Below are 20,336 nucleotides of genomic sequence, written 5' to 3'. Positions count from 1 at the left end.
ACATACATTCTTTGTGTCAAGCACATTTGTACATTTTTTTGCCATCATAATTTTCAAAACATTTTCTCTTTACTTGAGTCCTTGGTATCAGTTCTTCATTTCCCCCCCTCCCTCGCTCCCTCATGAAGCCTTGATGATTTACAAATTATTGTTATTTTCCCATGTCTTGCACTGTCCAATGTCTCCTCTTACCCTCTTATCTGTTGTCCATCCCCCTGGAAAGGGGTTAGAGGTAGGTCATTGTGATTGGTTCCCCCTTTCTTCACCTCCACCTTCCCCTTCCCCTTCCCCTCCTGGTATGGCTACTCTCAATATTTTTCCCAGGGAGTTTATCTGACCTTTATTTTCTGTGTTTCCAGTTCTTTTCTGTACTCATGTACATGCTGTGGTCTAGCCAGAATTGTAAGGTAGAATTAGGGTCATGATAGTGTGGGTGAGGAAGTATTAAAGAACCAGAGGAAAGTTGTATGTTTCATCAGTGCTATACTGCACCCTGACTGGCCTGTCTTCTCCCCCCGACTCTTCTGTTAAGGCATGTTCAATTGCCTACAGATGGGCTGTAGGCACTCTGTACTTCCCCCACCCCCATTCACATTAACATGATTTGTTCTGGGTCTTTGATGCCTGATACCCGATCCCGTCGACATCTCACGATCTCACAGGCTGGTGTGTCTCTTCCATGTGGGCTTTGTTGCTTCTCAGCTAGATGACCACTTGTTTATATTCAAGCCTTTAAGACCCCATATGCTATATCTTTTGATAGTCGGGCACCATCAGCTTTCCTCACCCCATTTGCTTATGCACCCATCTGTCTTCAGCGATCATGTCGGGAAGGTGAGCATCTCAGAATGCTGGATTATTACAACAAAGTGTTCTTCTGTTGAGGAAGTACTTGAGTAGAGGCCCAGTACACAAAAAATTATCTAAACTAGACCATGTTTGTCCACAAATTAAGGCTTAATATATATGGACAAAATATCGAATGATGAAGCACCAAAAGAAGATGGAAAAAATACACAGTCACTGTACCAAAAAGAACTAGTCAACATTCAACCATTTCAGGATGTAGGAAATAAGCAAGAACCAATTGGGCTGAAGGAAGAAGTTCAAACTGCAATACAAATATTACCCCAAAACAGGGCTCCAGGAATTTATAGAATAGTAATTGAAATGTTTCAACAAGCTGGTGAAGCACTGAACACCCTCACTTGTCTATGCCAGGACATCTGGAAGATGACTCCTTGCTCAACTAATGGGTAGAGACCCATATTTGTACCCCACACAAAGAAAAGGGATTCAACAGAATTCTCAAGCTATAGAACAATATCACTGATAAAATATGCCAGAAAAATTTTGCTGAAGATTGTCCAACAATGGCTGCAACAATACATTGACAGGGAGCTGCCAGAGAATCAGACTGGATTCAGAAAAGGACACAGAACAAGAGATATCATTGCTGATGTCAGATGGATCTTGGCTGAAAGAAGAAAATATCAGAAAGATATTTGCTTGTATTTTATTGACTATGCCAAGGCATTCGTTTGTGTGGATCACAACAAACTATGGATAACCTTGAGAAAAATGGGAATTCCAGCACACTTCATTGTGCTCATGAGAAACTTGCGCATGGACCAAGAGGCAGTTGTGGGAACAGAACAAGGGGATATTGCATGGTTTAAAATCAGGAAAAGTATGCGACAAGGTCGTGTCCTTTCCTTATACCTATTCAATCTGGATGCTGAGCAAACAATTAAGATAATGTATTTATATGAAGAACAATGAAGCATCAGAATTATTGGAAGGCTTATTAACAATCTGCTATATGCAGATGACAAAGCCTTGCTTGCTGAAAGTGAGGAGGACTTGGTGATGAAGGCCAAGGATTGCAGCCTTCAGTGTAGATTACCAATTAAAGAAGACAAAAATCCTCACAACTGGACCATTGAATAACGTCATGATGGATGGAGAAAAGATTGAATGGTCAATGATTTCATCTTGCTTGGCTACACAACCAATACGCATGACAGCAGCAGTTCATATATCAAAAGATGAGTTGCAGTGGGTAAATCTGCTGCACACGTCTTCTTTATATTATTGCAAAGCAGGGATGTTACTGTGAGGACTGAGCTCACCTGATCCAACCTATAGTGTTTTCAGGTGTCTCATAAGCATGCCAAAAGTCAGACCTTTAATAACGAAAACCAAAGAAGAATCGGTGCATTTGAGTTGCAGTGCTGGAGAAGAATATTGAGAGCACCACGGACTGAAGAAGGACAGAGCAATCTGTCTTGGAGGAAGCATGACCAGAATGGTCTTTGGAGATAAGGACAGCAAGACACCACCTTGCATACTTTACATACGTGTTGTCAGGAGATGCCAATCCCTGGGGCAGAATACCACGACCAGTAAAGTAGGGGAATGGTGAAGGAGAGGAAGACCCTCCAGAGGCGGATTGACAGTGCGGCGATAACAACGGGCTCAGGCATGGGGACGATTATGGGCATGGTGTTTTGGACCGGGCAGTGTTTTGTTTTGTTGTGCATGAAGTCATTATGGGTCTGAACCAACTGGATATCACCTAACAACAACAAACTTTCATAAACTGAAAAACATTGATGTACTACAAACCATTTTATCAGACATAAAACTCCCAAATTAGCGATCAACAGTAGAAAAAAACGAGAACCCCCCTCCAAAATACTTGGAAACTAAACAACACACGCTTGATAATGATTAGATGTTCAAATAAATTTAAACCTCCTTGAAAAAAATGAGGATGATAATATGAGAATGAAAAATAAATAATCCCTTGGAATTTAGCAAAAGAAATATTCAGGGAGAGTATATTTTATAGCTATAAACATGCATATTAAAAAAGAAGCGAGAACCAAAATGAACGCCTTGTCCCAACATCTTCAATAATTTAAAAAGCTTCAGATTAACCTTTAATTAAAAGGAGAAAAGAAATAATAATGATTAGATAAGAAATAAATGAATCTGAAAACAATGGAAAAATCAACAATACAAAAAGCTGGTTCTCTGAAAACATGAACAAAATTGACAAGCGACTTAACAGAGGGGGAAAATATTTAGAGGAAAAGAGATACCAAGAATATCAAGAATAAGAAATGAAAGGGTGACATCACATCAGAACCAACAATTTTTTTAAATAATAGAGATCATATACTCCAATAATTTTGAAAAACTAGATGAAATGAATAACTTTCTAAAGACACATTGTCTGCTTACATGAACACAGACTGATGTAGAAAACCTCAACAGACCATAACAAGGAGGAAATATACCAGGTCATTTAAAAAAAAAAAAACCCTGCCCAAAATTGCCCAGATGCAGGCACTTTCACTGGGGAATTCTACCAACTCAGAGAAAAGTTGACCGCAACTTTACGCTAATTATTCCAGAATATAGGAAAAGTTGTCAAACTCCCGAACTTGTTTTATGAAGTAAGCATAATTCTAATACTAAAATAGGCTAAGATATCACCAGAGTAGAAAATTATAGAACAATATCCTTTATGAACATAAATGCAAAAATTCTCAATAAATACTAGCCAATAGGACTGAACAAAATATCAAAAAAAATATATTATGATCAAATAGGAAGCATACTAGATGTATGATTTGTTCAACATTAGAAAAACAATCAATGTAATCCATCATATAAAGGAAACCAAAGAAAATCACTCTGATCATATCAATGGATGCAGAAAACGCACTTAACAAAATACAATACCTATTCCTAAGAGCGATATAGTTAGCAAAATATGACTGGAAGAGAACTTTCTCAACACAGTAAAAGCCATATACCCCATCTGCAATATTGTCCTGAAAGTCCTAACCCGAGCTATTAGAAAACAAAAGGAAATTAAAGGTATCCAAGTAGGCAAAGAAGGAGTAAAATTCTCTCTATTTTGTAGAGGATATGTTTCTACTTGTAGAAAATCCCGAAGACCGACCAAGAAAACTGCTGAAAATAATTCGAGTCTGCAGTGTAGCAGAGTACAAGATTAATACATAAAAATTTATCAAATTCCTATATACAAAGAGCTCTTAAAAAAGAAAATCAAGAAAACAATACCATTTACAATAGCCACACATACAAAATGAAATATTTAAGGACAAACCTAATACATAAACAAGCTAAAAAACTTGTGCAAAGAGAATGCAAAACAATATGACAAGAAAGCAAGAAAATGGACCTCCTCTCACGCTCAAGATTGAGCACTTGTTCTGTTCTTCAGTCAACTAAATACCACCCACTTCTATTGGCGGCCTCTCTCGAGAGAAACTTAAGAGAATGGGATTGTGGCTCAACCTTTAAAATATGGGCAATGTGTGGAGTGAGTTTGCTGCTCGATGGTTGACAGCTATCACAGGTCCACACTGAGGTTCTTCCACACTGCAAAGAGCCCTGCTTTCACCGAAGCATCAGCTATGCACTGTCATGACAGTGCGGTGCTACCATCTACTGAGAACATCAGTGGATTATAACAACAGCCATTTATTTAGTTCAGTGGATAATTTAGGAGGTGGGATGGGGCAAGCAATTTAACCTCAGCTGCTTGATTCTTGACCTAACACATTTGGGGTCAGTTAGTTGACATAGTGACTGAATCGATGGGTCAGACATAGAATTGGGAGTGTGGCACAGGATGGGGCAGTGTTTCTTTGACTGCAGAGAGGGTCAGTATGGATTGGGACTGACTCAATGGCACCTCACAACAACAACAAGTTACTATGCTTCTGATTTTGGGGGTGGGTGGGTGAAGCTTTTCGCTGGGTACCTTTGTTCCCCACGTGGACTTCCATCCTTTAACAGAACCATGCAGGCTTGTTCTTATGGAAAAGTTAAAGTTGTAAAAGGAAATCCAATAGTGCAAAAGGAGAAATAAATACGTGAAAGGACTCCTGAGTGTGCACTGAATTAGTATACAGGACTTCTGGTGGGTTCTTTTGTCCAAAGTAAGTCAAGAGGCTAAACCAGAGTCTGAGCAGGGTACAATGCTAAAGTTCAAGGGGAAAAAATGAATGAAGGCCAATCACTGAGGCCATTAATAAACCTACCATACTGAGTCACAATGAACCAGAATGCTCACCCCAAATATGACACACGTATCAATGTGAAGGTATTGGCTGAGATTTTGGAACAGTCTAATTTTTGTCTCTCTCTAGAAAGCAGGATTCAAATCACCCCCTTAGATCTGCCAATGGAGTGACTGATGAAGGAGGAAGGCCATTCTCAGTGTAAGACCCACAAGCTAGGTTGTTGCTAGCTCCCCCCCAAAAAACAGTTTAAATAGGATAAAGCTATTCTGGAAATTCACATTGCTTAATATATATCAGTCTCTATACAAACATTATTCAATTTACCAATCATAACAGTCCTACAACTTAGATGTTATTATCTCCATTTTACATATGAATAGACAGAATTTCGGAAAAGGTTTTGCTGAGTTGAAAGCTCACGCTCTTTCTCTTTATTTTTCCCTCCCCCTAGAGTTTCTGTCCAATAAAGCACATGTCCCTTTCCAGGTCACTCAGAGCGTGGGCTCTGTATTTGTGGATAGCTGCCCAGAGACCAACATTAATTTCCCTAGATTGTGTGCAAGGCAAGCTGGTCTCAGCAAAAATTCTGAAGCCTAAGGTTTCAGTGTCAACTTAAGAGCAAAAGGATAGAGGAGAATATTTTCCAGCATGGTTATATTTCCCAATTAATCAATCAAAAAGTGAATGTACTGTACAGATTAAACATCTCTTTTCATTACGAATATATATACATATATAGTCATCCAGGGCAGGAGTGAGGTTAGTCTGATTGACAGCCCAGAAGGACAAGAGGACAAATCACACTTTTCAATTCAGACCATAAATCTCCTTCGGATAGACTAGATCCAGTCGTGAATAGTACAAAGAGTAGGTATCGCTACCCTAGACACTTTCTGGAGGAAAACATATTTTATTACCAAATTCCTAAACTGGGAACCTGGACACTCTTTCGGTCTACATTTTCCCAATTAGGTCCTTACTTTGCATTTTCAAATTTGTGATTTATTTTTTTTTTCAATCGCTAGTAGTAAGGTCCATCATTGTTATAGTCATCTTGTCTCCTTTTCTTTCTGGGTGTAGTATCTTTATTGGAAAAAAGACACCTGCCACCATGTGGCAGTTATATAATTTCCGGTCAACTTGAGTAAAGGGGTAGAGTCTAGCCTGTCCATCAGGTCATGTCTCAGTGTGGGGATGGCCATCTCCTGAGCATCTTGTCTCCTTCTTATTGTCAACCAGTCAACTATAAGTTCCCAAAGAAGTCCAGCAATCCCTTAACAAAATGGATCATGCATACTTAATAGTAAGGAAATGCTTTTCTTTTCCTTTTTAATTAATATGCAATGTTTGTTTTATATGTAGTAACAGAGATCAGAATCTTAAACTTAAAAAAGAAAATTGAACTACTGACATTTTGCCTAAATTTCCTTCTTTCAAAATTATTCCTCTGTATTGAAAAGAATGTTCTCTCAGGAGATAAACACGGGACTAATCAGACAGCACACCCACGAGGTCAATGTCTGTTTTATTCCTGAGTATCTGTCACAGAATATACGCTTCATAAATGCTTGTTGAATGGATGCTCATAAATCAGAAAGGTCTAGATTATAAAACAAGTCATTAAGTAGCCGTGTAATTCGATGTGCATGACTCCACCTCTCTGGTTGAAGTGTTCTTTGGACAATAGCAGAGCATTTAGTGATTTGGAATGCAGTAGGTAGTATAACTATGTTAGACAGGAGTGTGACAACTGAGACACTGTTCTGGCCAAATGAAACTCAATCAATGATACAAAGAGTGAAGTCTTGTAATTCTAGCTCTGATCAATCTAGTACTCTGTGAAGCACTGCCAGGAGGCATATCTTCAGAAAGCTTGAACTCCAAAACTCAAGAAGTTGAATTGGGAGTAAAAAATGCAATCCTGCATTTCATAGCATGGTATTGAACGGATCAGGTATCAGGCGTCCAAGAACAAAAAGTCCCATCATTGTGAATGAAGGGGAGTTTGGAATGGAAACCCAAAAGCCCATCTATAGGCAATTGGACATCCCCTTACAGAAGGGTTGTGGGGAGGAGACAAGCCAGTCAGGATGCTGTATAGCCCGATGAAACATACAACTTTCCTCTAGTTCTTTAATGCTTCTCCCCAACCCCACTATCATGATCCTAATTCTACCTTACAAAGCTGGCTAGAAGATAGGATGTACACTGGTACAGATAAGAGTTGGAAACACAGGGAACATAGGACAGAGAAATTCCACGGGACGAATAATGAGAGTAGCAATACCAGGAGGGTAAGGGATAGGTGGGGGGAGAAAGGGGGAACTCATCACACTGATCTACATATAACCCCCTCCCTGGGGTATGCACAATAGAAAAATGGGTTAAGGGAGACATCGGACAGTGTAAGACATGAACAAATAACAAAAATTTATAAATTATCAACAGTTCATGAGAGTGGAAGGGTTGGAGAGGAAGGGGGAACATTGAGGAACTGATACCAAGGGCTCAAATAGAAAGAAAATGTTTATGGGACAATGATGGCAACAAATGTACAAATGTACTTGACATAATGGATAGATGTATGTATGGATTGTGATACAAATCCCAATTTTTTTTTTAAAAGAGCTTAGGATGCACAGAATGCAAGTCTGATAGACCCTTCAGGACTAGAAATGGGAGTAAGGATGCCAGAAGAGTAGGGGAAAGATGGGCAGAGGAGGGGAGCAAGAGAGAACCAATGGAAGTGATTGATATGAGCAACACTTAATTCTCAGCCATCCCCCCCACCCCAGGGAGATGAACAACAGAAATGTGGGTGAAGAGAAACAGTGGTTGGTATAAGATATGCAAACAATAATAATTTATAACTTATCAAGGGTTCAGGAGGGTGGGAGAGGGGACAGAGGAGAAAAGAGGAGCTGATACCAAGGGCTCAAATAGAAAGTAAATGTTTAGTAAATGATGATGGCAGCATACACATGTATAAATATGCTTGTTAGAATGTTATAAAAGCTGTAAGAGCCCTCAGTAAAATGATTGAAAGGGCAAAACAAAAAAACACATACACAAAAATGTAATTATGTATTTCAAGGGAAAAGATTCAAGTTAATTATAGACTTGGCTCTAGTTAGGCCCAAACTTTCTGGAGCAGCCTGAGAGAAGAATCAGTACTGGGTTTAGAGTAATCTCTAAATGATGTAGGGATGGAAGAAATGAAAATGTCTATGCTGGGAAATTACTTGCTACCAACTACAGCAACAAGTTTTCCCTTCAATAAGCCTAGAATGAACCAAAAGAAGGCTGAACTTGGTTAATTCAGTATTATATATGACTTGTTATTATTTCAAGGTGCCACCAAATCAGCTTTGAGAAATGGTGATCTTGTAAATAGCAGAATAAAACATTGCCTCTTCCTGCGACATCCTTACGATGATTTATATATTTGAGTCTATTGTTTTGGCTCTTGTGTCAATATCCCTTGTTGAAGGTTTCTCCCATTTCACGGATCCTCTACCAACACGTGTCCTTTTCTGGTGACTGGTTTCTCCTATTGATGAGTTCAAAGTAAGGGGATTTTTAAAATGTGCTTTTATGGATGCCGCATGAAATCTCATGTAGCTAACACCTTTGTTTTAAAAAGCCAAAATAGCATGTGTAAATGGAATTCTTTCTTTGGCAGGATGCTCATCGAATGCTCATGCAAATTTTAGTAACAGGTCGATTTAGGATGCCTTCATTTTCTTCTCTACATTATACCCTACAATAAGGTTTGCATACTTTTATAGTTGACACATACAATGAAGCTAACTCCATTTTGCATAATAAAAGTGAGCACACGTCTCAGCATTTTCATATTGGAATATCTTTAAGAGCATCTACCTCTGTATCTTACTTTCCAGAGCTCGTGAGGCAGAGAATGTTACCTTTAGCTGGAAACGCAGTTCTTCTAGGTAAGGGAATTGTCTTAACTTGGGGGAGGTGGCTGTGATGGTTCATACAGCTTTGAGGCTGTGGCTTCCTAAAATAACTGAGTCACTGAGTCAATCTCAACTCATAATGATATGCAGAAGGTATATAGAGGGTCTATAAGTACAAAAATATGTAGGGGAGAGAGAGAGTGGGTGTCAGGGTTTTCGAGACTGCACATCTTCCGGGAAACAGAAAGTGGCTGTATGACAGGTGGATTTGAACTGCCAACCTTCCAGTTAGTGGCCCAGTGTTTACCCTATAGTGCCTCAGAACAACAACAACAAAAAGTCCTGCCATGTCTAAGAAGAATTTGCCTCCACGCACCCCATGACAGGAGGGGATGCTAAGGAAACCTAGGGACTGAGAAAGAGAGGAGAAAAGCCAGCAAGATATGTGAGTCTGAGCATGACATGGACAAAGGCCTACTACAAATGAGGACTTTTTAAAGCAGGACTGGTGCCTAATTTAATGTGACTTCTGTTTCACAAGAGTAATCGTCTCTCTATCCTCTACCCTCTCCAGTAAAATATATCATAGTCTCAAATGCCTTGGATAGATTCTCAGGACTCGGTGTGTGCAAGGATATTGAAGAAAAGGCCAAGATTTACATCGGAATCACCACGAGGAGGAATGGACACATGCGTTAGTTGGAGACACCATGTGTTACGTAGTGAAGTTTAGTAGAAGCAGAACCTGTGTCCAGGGATAAATGAGGATCTAATGCTCATCCTTAGAGTTTTATTAATACTGGGAAGGGTTTTATACTTCTATAGAGTTCATAATTGGGGTTTAGGTGGGTCTTATCTAGAACGCAAGAGTCCAGGTATATCTAACTGAAGTCTGGATCATACAGGTAGGAAAATGATGCACAGGAAGGTACATAGTTGCCTACAGTTACAGTTAAATAGTAGCAAATGAGGAACCAAACCTTCATGGCTGCTAAAGAACTTTGACCTCTTTCCATTTCAGAGAGATAGGACTAATGTTAGTTTGCCAATGTACATATTTTCAATTTTTTAGACATTTTAAATAATTCTAGATTTGTAAAAACATTGCAAGGCAAGCACAAGGAAAATATCTTCCGTAAACCCTTCAAACATTTTTAGTAAATTGAAATTAAATTGTAGATGACGTTGTTCCTAAGAATAAGACAATACAAAATTCAAGACCAAGAAATTAACATTGGCACAAATTTATTTTCTAATTTCAAAACCTCGTTCATTTTTTGGGGCTAATTGTTTTAAAATTAAAAGTAGTGCAAGCCGTTTTCAGACACAAAGCAAAGAAGCCACCTTATTAGATGAGTAAAGCAAGCATAAAGGGGTAGAAGCTTTAGCAACTTCCTTACAGAGCTGCCGCTCATGCAGAAGTGAAGTCTAATTGTTGATATTTACCTTTGGTTCCTCCGCCAAAAGGAGTAGCCCACAGAGAGGATGCTATCTCTTTGAGTAACCAGATAGGACGGGGAAGTGCATTCAGCCTCTATTTTCTACAATAGGCTATAAGATCATAAAGGTGGCGATTTTGGGTGAAGAATTGGAAACCAACGGCTAAAACAGATATTTTTACATTTGAACTCATAAAATAAGCCTGGATGATACTATCAGATCAGGAACCCACAGAACTAACAAATGCTTTAATTTCACATACACCTGAATTCATCATTTTCTTGTCTGCAGAACCAATCCCTTCATTGTATTTCATCCCCTCGGGGCTCAATAGAGTTTGTGTGAACAAAATGTGAATATATGGATTATGCTGCTCCAGAATTCCTGGATTTGTAAGGGGTCAGGTTGAAGGGATTCAGTGTGACAATGTAAAGTCATTGGACTGGCTTTCAGACCAGAGTTCTTTGTGGTTAACACAAAGCTCTTTTCTGTGATCCCCAAACCACTCTTCCCTATGACAAGAGCACAAAAGTATGAAATACCTTGGGTTTTCCATGAGTAGTCACTACTCTAGGACTGCGATAATAGTCCACAGTGGTATTTACTCTAAAAAATAAAACAATTGATTTATATTAAGTGTAAAATGACAATCAGATAATGGGAAAGGTAAAATATAGTTACTTAATACTAATATACTAAGTTTCTTTTACCAACCTCAGGTGCAATTGTAATATCTCAAACCAGAAATTAAAAAAAAATGATGCACCTACAATTTGAGGACTTAAGCAGGACAATCCAAGGTGTCTGAGACAGCTGTACCAATTTTAGGAGAGATGTTGGCAGGCGAACAAATAAGGTTTTGCTACATCAATGCCCTATATAGTTTATTAAAATATGTATTATTCTGACAAAGCAGTGATGACCATTCTGATGTGTTTAGTTTCTGTTTGTTCATATCAGGGTTTAGGAACCTATAGGGATATCAAGTAGAACAAAGGGTTCGGGGAAGAGGTGAAGGGAAGGTGATAAAAACGAGATGATGTCAAGGTACCCAGGGAAAAAAATAGGATGTTTGGGAACTGATTATGGAAACAATGTTACAGTTCTGCTTGATGAGAATGAACAATGCAATAACATGACATTTGTGTTAATTTCCAAGTGAGAATAAATTTAAAGACCAAACCTAAACAAACAAACAAACATAGTTCTAAGAATGGTTTGGGGGGCTCACCCTAAATTCCAGCTCCAATTTAAGAACAATTGGTTCTCACATCATGGCCCTGTTTGAGCATCACCTCCAGGAAGGGAACCCGAAAGAGAGGGTGTTATAGGAAAATGTGGTGAAGAAAGTAGATGGTGCCTGCTGTCTGATAAAATAGCATCTGGGGGTCTTAAAAACTTGTCTCTGAACAAGTAGCTAAGTGAGATGTCAACTGAGTCCATATGGAAGAAGCACACCATCAGCTATCACCAAAGGAGTGTGAAACAGAATTTTAAATTGAAGGGAAGGTTTAGTATCAGAGCCTAAATCTGAGAATCTGGTTTGCAGAAGGGTGTAGATGACAAGGGTGCGCAAAATCAATTGGTGGAAATATATAGGAAATACACCTCCAATGAACTTTCTCTGCCCACACTTGAGGGCTAGAAGGAAAGCAGTCCCTAACCTGAGTGCATTGGTGAGTTGAGTATAGAAGGCCAAAGTCAGAAACCTGACTTGAATCTTATGCATTTTGGGATTGTATTGTTTGGTTTGGTTTTTGATTGTACATATTAGGAGGTATCTTCGAGTGTTATGTCATTGGGATCACACTCTTGAAGTTATAGCACACATTTTTTCATTTTGGTGGAGTATGAAAACCAGGACTGATGAATCTATAGAATCAGTGAATGGAATAAGGGTATTTGGGGGAGGAGGACACAAAGGTGGTGGCAGGCGAAGGGGCGATGATGTCAAGGGTCCATGTAGAAACTGATTGTGGTGACAAATGTACAGTTCTGCTGGATGTGATTGAACTATGAAATGATTGGACATATGTGTTAATCCCAATGCATAGAAAAATGATGATCACAATTATTCCTTTTTATGAGGATACTAATCTACCTGTCATATGTACTGGGGACTTCGTAACTTTTAAAAGTCTTTTAAAGGGGCCTGTTAGTGCAGTGGTCCACACGGAGCTGTTAACTGGAAAAGCAGAAGCTACCAGATGGTCCCTAGCAGAAAATGTGCTAGTGTGCTTTTGCTCCTGTAAATATTAGAATCTAGGAACCACCTGGGCAGGTTTACTCTGTCTTGGCAGCATAGAGGGTCATGTACTTGGCTGCTGAATGCAAGGTCAACAATTTGAAACCACCAGCCACACTGCAGGAGAAAGATGGAGCTTTATATCACTGTAAAGAATTATAGTCTTAGAACCCACAGGGCAAATTCTAATCTGTCCTTCAGGGCTTCTCTTAATTGGAATTGACTCTGTGGCAGTGAGTTTGGTTTTTTGGTTTTATAGGGTTGTTCTGTTTGTTTGTTTGTTTGTTTGTTTTTACCATAACAGTTCCAGAGGAACTGTCCTTTAAAGGTTTTTAGATTGGAAACCTTTCAGAAATACTTAGCATCAAATCTATGACCCTCCTCTCACACCCAATCACGTTATTGTCGATGCCAAGCTTCGTAATCTATAGGATATGATCCCACGTGGGGTTGCATAAGGGAAGGTGGAATTTGCGAAAGATTTGACAACTGTAAAAGGTTTCTGAACACACACCGAACAAACATATTTTAGAATTAAAAATAGAACACACAGTAAATCTGAGGGGTTTCTGGCAGTACTTTCCCATGTTAAACATTTCTCTGGCAAAAAGAGCCTCATCTTTTGGTTATCTATTCTTCTGTTGAAGAAGTCCGATTCACAACTGAGGGATGTGAGTAGCCATATTATCAGACAGAGAGCCCTGAAGAGTTAGCTCGATGCCTAACTATGGCAGGCAGTTAGGTTAAAATATAGTCTGATCATTTGATCTCCCTTTTAAGCCATTTTAAAGCTCTTTCAGTTTTAAAAGAAAGTTAAGGAAATACATGTGAATTAAGCCCCTGGTGAATCCCCTCTGACCATGGACCAGAGATGAGAATAGTCTTGCTGCTATGCAGAATGCATTGGAGTTTATTGTTGCAGTTAGGTTAAACTTGAGCACCCTGTCATTTGATCTCCCTTATGATCCACCTAAATTTGTTCTAGCTTTTGATATTTGCTGGTTTCTTTTTGATTGAGCTGTTTATCTGTTTTACTTTGTTATTGTTGTTTTGTTTTTAAATGTTTTCCTGTAGACAAAATACAGGATAGGCAAATCAATAGAGACGGTAACTGGACTAATGGTTCCTTGACAGTATAGCAGGGAAGTTGGGAAGAAACGGGAGAGCTCATAACAATGAGTGCAAGAATGAAGGAAGTGTCCTAAAACGGATTGTACAACTCTTCTTGATGTGATTTATTGAACCATTGAATTGTATGGTATACGAATTACATGTCAATCAAACTGTTGTGGAAAAAGAAGCCTTGACTTTTGGAGCAGGGAATTGGGATTTTCATTAGATGGAAAAAGAGAAAAGATGTCAACTATCAAATATTGGTGAAAATGTGGAGCATCCAAAAGGCTCATGTACTGCTGGTGGGAATATAAATTTATAAAATTACTTTGAAAAACTGTCAGTTTGTTTTTTTAATATATATACAGAATTCTGAAATGGCCTGAAAGATTGCTGCTTCCGGATGTACATGACTGGTATAATCACCTCCTCTCAAGTGTGGGTTAAATTTTGAGTAGAATAGTTCCCTGTGCAGTGAGGAAACATTTCATACAGTGTATGAAAAAAGGATGAGATTTTTCAGATGTAATTAAGGTTCCTAATCAGTTGAATTTTGGTTAATCAAAAGGAAAATTTACCTAGGTTGGCCTGACCTATCCAGGTGAGCCCTAAAAATGGCTAGATGCTTCCTGAGAAAGATTTTAAGGGCTATTTGTCATAAACTTAAGGGTATTTTTGAGGAGCTGAAAACAATTCTGAAATAAAAAACAGCAAGAACATGAATAATTTTGTCCTATAATCACCAGGGACTGAATTTGTTCAAACACCACAACAAGCTTGGAACTAGATCTTTCCCTGAATACGTCTCTAGATGAGGATACAGAGAGCTAACAGACTGATGTCAGCCTGTGAGGCCAGGAGCAGCAGACCTGACCACGTATCTGACTCCCTACTCTTGAAACTGTGAGACAACAGCTGTGAGCTGCTTGATTCCCATACGTTTAGTAATTTTAAAAGAAGTAGAATACAATAGAGCTGATAGCCTTATAAAGATGAATATAGGCATATTCCTTTGCTCAACTGGTCACTCGTAGGTATAATGTCAACCAAAGGGGAATCTGTGCTCACAAAAATACATACACTGTAATACACGAAGCAGCACTATTTCTACTGGCCTGAGGTTGGTAAGTACTTAAAGTGCACCAGAAGGAGAATTATGGGATGCCGACAGTATTTTATTTCTTAATCAGGGGTCTAGTCACATGTGGCATCAGTTTGTGAAAACTTATCCACTAAAAAAAGTAAGATAAGATAAAATAATAATTTATAAATTATTAAGGGTTCATGGAGGAAAGCAGGGAGGGAGGTGGAGGGAAAAAAGGAAAATGAGTTAATTCCAGGAACCCAAGTGAAAGGCAAATTTTGAGAATGATGAGGGCAACAAATGTATAAGGATGCTTTACTCAATTGACGTATGTATGGATTGTGATAAGAGTTGTATGAACCCCAATAAAATGATTTATTAAAAAAGGAACTAACTTTATTCTTGGATTATAGGACAGCACCATTATTATTAGCTATTTTTAAATTTCAGAAATGATCACCATGTAAACATTGTCACAGGATTTTACTTGTGTACTATTTTCAGCTTAAGTCCTACATAGATAAAAGATTTTTAAAAACCTTAATTTACAATTAAAAACTTGTTTTACTTTAACTCTCACTTCTGTGGTTTTTTGCCAATGTTCAGTAAGTAAATTTTTCAGTGGCACATTGAGAATTTTAGAGCATTGTTTTCAGTAACAGTTTTATTGCAATTATAAATTACAGCTTAAATCTTTGGGCCAGGTCATGATAAAATACAACACATGAGTCTTAACATTTTTCTGTGGAAAAGTTATAGATATTTTTACCATACTCTAAAAAGGAAACATAAAATCGTTGCTCAAAAATGTGGACGAGTTAAGCATCACAATTAACACATTTATTGAATACCTCATATATAGATCAGTCTGCTGGTTTGAAGGGCATGATAATACATAAGATACTGGCTCTCTTCTTGGAAAAGTAGGATGTGCACACACACATGTATTAGTGATGTAAATTACTGTCAAATAAGGAAAAGGTAAAAAGAAAGAAAACTGTCAGGACAAAGATGGCACCTCCAGTGTAGCGTTCTGGGCATCTGGGAAAGACTTCATGGAGGTAGCATAATGTAGAAAAATGAACAATTATTTGGGGGCAAGCATAATTGGTTTTAAATCTTACCAGATATTACTTTGCCTTCAAAAACAACAAACTCACTGCCAACTGATGTCGAGTTGGTTCCGACTCATAGCGACCCAACAGGACACAGTGGAATTTCCCATGCGATGTCCTGGGTATGGAAACCCCTAATGCGGCAGAAGGCTCCATCTGTTACCCACGGAGCAGCTGGTGGGCTCAGCCTGCTCATCTCATTGCTCACAGCTCAGTGCCCAGCCCACTACATGACCAGGCTCCTTACTGAGCCTTTGGGAGCCTTACATATTTCTTCTGGGATGCAGGGCTTACTGTCAGTAATTTTGTTCTCATATATATTTGTGATGTAAGAAAGAGATAACTTGGTAAAAATCCATTTCCTCCAGTTGGTAATTGATTCTGCATTTGGATAAGTAAATGATTACTGATAACTTTTGGTGTTGGATATTGAGCACAAGAAAGGATGGGGATAGAAGGAAGGTTGTGTGGGGGATGGGGGGTGGGAATGAAGATCAGACTGAGGCAGGAGACTGACACAGAAAGCCTTGTCCTAGAGCCAGCACTCTGAATTCAAATTTCCTAAACTGAGAAAATCAATTTCTGTTTATTAAAGATGTTTACATATGGTGTTTCTGTTTGTGCAGCACTAGATAAGTAAAACAGGTGTAATGTAGATGCTCTCTTCTCCTTGGTTGGAACTGCATGTTTGCAGTCCAAGAAGAAATGGGGAAGAAAGAGGCCAAACATCTCTCATTTCTGATTTCAACGCAAAGTACAGGCTCCCTTAGATTTTAAGATCTGTGTAAATGGTGATAATAACATGTGATGGGACTGTTTCCACACTTCCTTGCTCAAAGTCCCTCATTAAAATTATGGATCACTCATGGAGACTGCTTACCCCTCTGCATAATTTCCTGTGGGAGAATTAATAACTTAATCCATTTTAGCTCTCATCCACACCTGGATTAGATTAAGTTCCTTAGATCATGTCCCAGGGGTATATTTTCAAAGAGGGAAGCAAAGAGGAGAGAACCCACTGAGATTATGCCTCTGCCACCCGATGAGGAAGTACATGGTGAGGGGAGGGTCACTGGTATTTTCGAGGCAACTTCAGTCCCCTTTGTTTCATTAACTATAGAGGCAACGCTTCATCCCTTTCAGCCTGTCTGAAAGTCCAAACACTGGGAATGGAGCAGCTAGCTAGATCTGGTATGTGTTAATGACTTAAACCTCTGAAAGACAGGTTTAAATTCCTGGGGGGGGGGTGGGGGTGGGGTTCTTAGGCTTCTGTCTGAACCAATTTCTTCATCAGCACTTCAGAGTCTGTAGCAGTGGTTCTCAACCTTCCTAATGCTGCGACCGTTTAATACAGTTCCTCATGTGGTAGTGACCCCCAACCATAAAAGTATTTTCGTTGTTACCTCCAACTGTAATTTTGCTACTGTTATGAATCGGGGGACCCCTGTGAGAGGGTTGTTTGACCCCCAAAGGGGTCACGACCCACACAGGTTGAGAACCGCTGGTCTATAGTAAGAGTAGCTTGCTCAGAGTTGCTGAGAAGATTAAAAACAAAACACAAAATAGAGAGTACAGCATATTAAGGTGCCCTGTACTTGTCAGTTAATGATAACCATTAATATGTTTTATAATAGTGCTTTGGCCCCGAGTCTTGCAAAATTTTGAGAGTAAAGGGTTGTAGGTCTGCTAGTTTACTGTGTTGGTGGCACTCTTGAAATGGCGCCCTGGCTTCCAGGGAAACAGGGGCAATCCCTCAGCCAGAGCCATATCTTCTCTGCTCCACCCACGCTTCCCCTGGAGCAACAAGTTCCCTTCTGCAGGACCTGCCTGCTTGGCAGACAGGGCATCTCTTCCCAGACCTCTGTCATACTCACTGGCTGAATATTGGCAACTGCCTGTGCCTTACAGGGGTGTGAAAGGCTGAAGGAGTTTACCTAGTGGCTGGGAGGGAGGTAGAAGGCAAGAGAAGTTGGAATTGAAGGGATTATTAGGGAAGCTTAGTCCACTGTGGCCCTGAAAGGCAAAAGAGACAACCACAACCAACCCCACCACATAAGGAATGCCCCTTCTCCTCCCGGTGGGCTTCCTGGAATCAGGAAAGAAGACACAGACAAGAATTAGAATGCCGCTGAGCTGCACCCACTGCTCTGATAGCCACTTTGCTTTCGTCAGGCCAGTGGGTTCCCAGCGGACCCTCCCCACTCCACCAGGACCCTGTGCCAGGTCCCCTAAAAACATTCTTGGGGAGATAATTCCCAGTAAGAGCAAGTAGGTCAACCAGCGCTTCACCCAGCATTTTCCTCTCCTTTAACCTCAAAGAATGAAGACCCCCGAATCTCTAAGAGTTCTGAGGAGCCCTAGGCTAGGACCACCCTCCTACTCCCTGTTCTCCCCCCGCTCCCCCCTCCCGCTCCCCAATACTGCCTGCCCAAACAGGTGAATGCCTACAACTTCTTAAAATGGAGAAACCGAGCTCTCCTGGGAAAGACAGGCTGACTGCCCACGTAACCAGGAGAGCACACCCTGACGTCTCCGCAGGGATTCCTCCACAAAAGCCTCCTCTCCGGCTCCAGCAGCCTGGAGTTGAAAACTAGGGAGCCAACCAGGAATGCGCTGAGGGGTGGGTGGGAGGGGGCGAGGGCGCAGAAGTTTTGCCCCGATTTTGTAGAGTGAGGCTTGCTCTCTTCTCGAGACTCCTGGAAAGGAGCAGGGACTGAAGGCACTGGGAGGGAGGGAAGCCCTCCAGGCGTGGAGTCCAAGAAGCCCTGAAGTGAATAGCAGTGTCCAAGCTGTGAGCCGAGTCCTTGGAAAACTGCTCTTTGTGTCCTCCCCGCCCCAACCCCAAGACTGGGAGTGAGGGGAGACATCCCCGGCAAAGCGGTGGGAGTCCAATCAAGCTGTTCTGCACTCCATTCCTTCACCCCCAGCAGCTTCAAGAACTTGGTACCATGGACAGCAGTCCGGGCGCAAAGCATCCTTTGAAAGGTTTTAGCTTATTTTCGCCACCAAGTCAAAGAGCAATACATAATTTTATGACCTTACGTGCACACTATGAAGGACATTTTAATTACATAACCCAGGAAAGATCACCGGAGGCAATGTCGAGTGAAAGAGCCGTTGGCAAAATATCTGCATCGCACGAGAAAAGGAGAAAACTTGCAAATCTGCAATGAGATTGCGCAGGGCTGTCCCCGTTTTGGGGGAAAAAAAGAAAGAAAGAAAACATGCGAAATGCAAGGGAGACCTTACCTTTCGGACACCAAAGCCGTGCTCTGCTGCAACTTGGCGAGCTTCTTCCTCTCCCCCCTTATGCAGCTCAACAAGAAAATGATTCGTGAAGACTGGTCTTTGGGCAGATGCAAAACCCATGACACAGAAGAGGAGTCCGGCGGCCACCTTCCTCCACTGGGAGACACCACCACCCTTCATTTTCCTTTGGGGGTGAAAAGTGGGGCTAGGAGGCGGCCAGGGAGAACGGGGACACGGAAAGAAGGAACCAAAAAAATGTTATCTATGAGCTTGGAAAGATGCCGATCGCCGTGTGCTCCAGCCCGGGACTGGCGGGGAAGCCCTGTAGTCCGACGGGCGGCCCGGCTCCCCGGCAGCGGCACCGATGTGAGTATCCGAGAGAAAGAGCGAGTGTGTGTCTGTGTTTGATGCTAAATCTGCATTTTCCAGCTCCTCCTCAGCTCCAATTCCACCGGGGCTGGAGGAGAGCACCATCCCGGGTGACGCGTGGCCGTCGGTGACCAATGACGGTCGAGAGAGCGGCGGGCTCCGCCCCAGCTCCCACCGGCCCCGCCCCGGCCCACTGGCAGCCCCGCTCCTTGGCTGGGGGGTATGCAGGGGGTGGGGGCGAGCCTTGCAAGCTGCCCCCGCCTCTTTCAGCCCCGGAGAGCGCCTCAACCTCTCCGGTGGGAGGCGTGCGCTCCGGGAAGCCCCTCCGCTGTAATCCGGTGGCGGTGCCTGAGTGATGTCATTGTTAGTGGAAATCTGAAGGTTCAGGAGAGGGAATTACGGTGTGAGCCGCCCTCCGATGCCCGTGGGGAACTGGGGCACCGGCCTTTCCCTGTTCTACTCATTTGTTATTGCAAACAACTAAACCTCAGCTACTCTTTGCACGGCCACACGCGCAACGCACACTTGCTAGCCCAAAATGAATTGGCCTCCGACCAATTTGGGCAAATGCCAGCGGAGATTTTCCCATTCTGGATAAAGGGAGTGCATGGGAAGCCGCCTTTTGCCTGGACTCCTTGGCTTAGAGAGTGCAGGGAATTTATTTATTTATTTTTGCACTTTCCAGAAGGTCTGGAACTAAGCAGCAGCAAAGCCCGGCAGCCAACTAGGCTCCAT

At 41.1% G+C, this 20,336-nt stretch overlaps 1 protein-coding gene across 2 annotated transcripts in view; it reads right to left on the bottom strand.

Annotated features, from left to right (window-relative positions):
* The window catches only part of PCSK2 (proprotein convertase subtilisin/kexin type 2), a 282,423-nt gene extending 263,011 nt beyond the window's left edge, over positions 1-19,412 (bottom strand). For both annotated transcript variants that reach the window (XM_075527844.1, XM_075527845.1), the window contains exon 1: positions 19,233-19,412. In XM_075527844.1, coding sequence (XP_075383959.1) covers positions 19,233-19,412 — 180 coding nt within the window. The remainder of the gene's footprint in view (positions 1-19,232) is intronic.
* Between the last annotated feature and the right edge of the window lie 924 nt (positions 19,413-20,336).

This window comes from Tenrec ecaudatus, chromosome 12 (genome assembly GCF_050624435.1).
Source record: "Tenrec ecaudatus isolate mTenEca1 chromosome 12, mTenEca1.hap1, whole genome shotgun sequence".
In the NCBI taxonomy this organism is placed as follows: Eukaryota; Metazoa; Chordata; class Mammalia; order Afrosoricida; family Tenrecidae; genus Tenrec; species Tenrec ecaudatus.
The sequence above is the reverse complement of the archived record's forward strand: the minus strand, read 5'-3'. Positions and strand labels throughout refer to the sequence as shown.